The 2,345-nt window shown below is 52.0% G+C and overlaps 1 protein-coding gene across 1 annotated transcript; it reads right to left on the reverse strand.

Moving 5' to 3' along the window:
- Positions 1–907: 907 nt before the first annotated feature.
- RPP25L (ribonuclease P/MRP 25kDa subunit-like) lies at positions 908–1,468 on the reverse strand. Its single transcript, XM_010296883.1, has one exon. The coding sequence runs from the start codon at positions 1,466–1,468 to the stop codon at positions 908–910; it is 561 nt and encodes a 186-aa protein (XP_010295185.1).
- Between the last annotated feature and the right edge of the window lie 877 nt (positions 1,469–2,345).

The raw sequence follows: 2,345 nt of genomic DNA on the forward strand, positions 1-2,345 counted from the left end.
GAAAGAGCAGAGTTTCAGCCGGCAGCAAGCAACAATGTTTACAGGGTGACCTCCAGTGGGATGAGGAAGACATGACAAATTTGTTACATGAACAGGAAACTTTTATTTCAAACCCATCTCTATGCATTATAAAGGAGCAGAAAGGGGAAAGAACAGGGTCCTTTGGAGCTTACCGTTACTACCACCCCAGGGCACTCGTGCAGCTACAGGATTTCAGGCTGGTTCTGGCATGAGTCAACTCCTGCCAGTTTGGCAGGGAGAGGTGTAACTGTCGGATCCACCGAAGTGAAAGGAAGACAAAAAGGGCACTACGTGCACACAGTTGCAGACAGAGTTGTATCCCAGCAGTGCAACATTCAGACTGCCCGGCGAGCTCAGCAGGCGGACTCTGAGGCACAGAAGAAGAGGCCGATGCAACCCTGCGCCACGCTGTCTGCTCACATGAGCTCTGCCGATGCAGGCGGCAGCTGGGGGAATCCACGTCAGGTCCCATCTCCCCTCTGCGCCGCAGCAACAGCCACCTCCACCTGCCGCAGAAGCAGGTGCCAGGCATGCACACCTGCTGCCTGGGCTGCTGCACTGCCCCGAGCAGCCAAAAACGCGCTCAGCAAGCAGCTGTTCGCTGGGGCTCACTGACAACACGCCAACAGTCCTTGCTCAAGCAGAGATGACTCCTGTCTTCCCTGAACCGCACACTAAGGAGTACAGCCTGGCAGCCTTTGACAAGGGAACTTGTCAAAACACAGTTTCAGACAGTTACAGTCACATCCATTTTGAATCAGTTAACTTCTCCTGCTCTCCCCTAACAACTCTGCAATCCCCCGTATTCAGCAGCAACTTTCCAGCTACAGCAGCTGGCTTGTTTCCATAACTCCCCCAAACTACACCCAAAGACAGCGTTGTCGTCTCAGGACTTGGTGCAGGACTCCCCAGGCCCTCCTCCAGCGGACCGAGGATGCTTTCCTGTGCTGCCAGCTCCCCTGCCTCCACCCTGCTTCCTCTTCATTTGGCCCTGGGACTCCGCTTTAAGTGTCTCAATCCAGAAGGCATCAAAAGAGCCTGGAGCTTGGTATCCTGGCTCCTGAGGATCAAGGGCGTCTTTGCTGAGTAGGACACATATGGCAGGAATGTTTCTCTTCACTGTCAAGGCATCAAGGCCCGCTTCAGGCACAATGGGTTCCCAGATCTCTTCAATCTGTTTGAAGAGCACTTTAGTGATCTGGTGCAGCTCTTTGAGCCTTCGTTTCATGATTTCCACACAGGTAATGGTCTTGCTGACGGCCTTGCCTGAGCCAGTGAAAAGAATCTGCCTCACCGAGTCCAGCTCCATCTTGCTGATGGCATAACCCATCAGATTTCTGATTTTGCTCCCGTCCTTCACTTTCATTTCAATAATATCAGGGGGCAGGTCAGTGAAAGGAAGAGGACAAGGTTTCTCCACAATTTTTGTCTTCTTATAGTTCTCCATTTTGCAGTGCTGAAAAGGAAAACACATCCATTAACACAAACTGAACAAAGAAACTTCTCACCACAATTAGCTACAACCTTCCCTCTAAAAGGCACTCTGAGTTAACAGAGTTGGTGGTCCTGAAAAGGCATATCCAAAGATCAGCAAAAATACCCTACTCATGCCGAGGAGTCACTTGTACCCAGTCTTCCTCAGCATGTACCTACAGCATGAACACTGCCACAGGGCAGCCTGGGCCCCAACACACAGGTGGAGAAAGCAACAGGGTTGGTGTTGCGGGCCTCAGCAGGATGAAGTAAAAAATATAGGCTGGATTTCAGGGAAAAACAGAGAACAAAAGCGTGAGCCAAGATTACTGGGAACAGAAGCCAGGGGCACACTGACCACAGCTGCATGCTGTGAGCCGCACCAGAACGTGCACATGATGAACCCAGGCACAGCTCACCTGCAGCAGCTCTTGATATATTACAGAAACAGGTTTGTGGGGCTCTAAGCCCCACAGCTGGCCAGCCTAGGTGAAAGACCAGGGACTGGACACTTGATAAAACAGTGCAGGTCACAGGGGAGACAGCAAGTCAGGGGTTGCAGGTAGGAGACACCTGGCCAGCAAGAAGGAGAACAGAAAAGCACATGATGAAACAAGAAGGGTTCTCCAAGGAAAACAGCAAGACAGAAAGGTCTAGTCTCATAGCTCCCCTCTCAGCCAAGGCAGGGTCCCTCTACTGCCATCCTGACCAAGGCCTGCCTTATCTGTGTGAGGTACCCTCCTCTCCACCACAGAAAGCCCAAGGTGCCCAAGCATGCAGCACAAAGGCTTTGTTATCTGTAGGCTCGCAAGCCCTGTTTCACTCAGAGCCAGCACCTTGTACCCCATCCC

This window comes from Phaethon lepturus, unplaced genomic scaffold, assembly GCF_000687285.1.
Source record: "Phaethon lepturus isolate BGI_N335 unplaced genomic scaffold, ASM68728v1 scaffold28081, whole genome shotgun sequence".
Classification (NCBI taxonomy): domain Eukaryota; kingdom Metazoa; phylum Chordata; class Aves; order Phaethontiformes; family Phaethontidae; genus Phaethon; species Phaethon lepturus.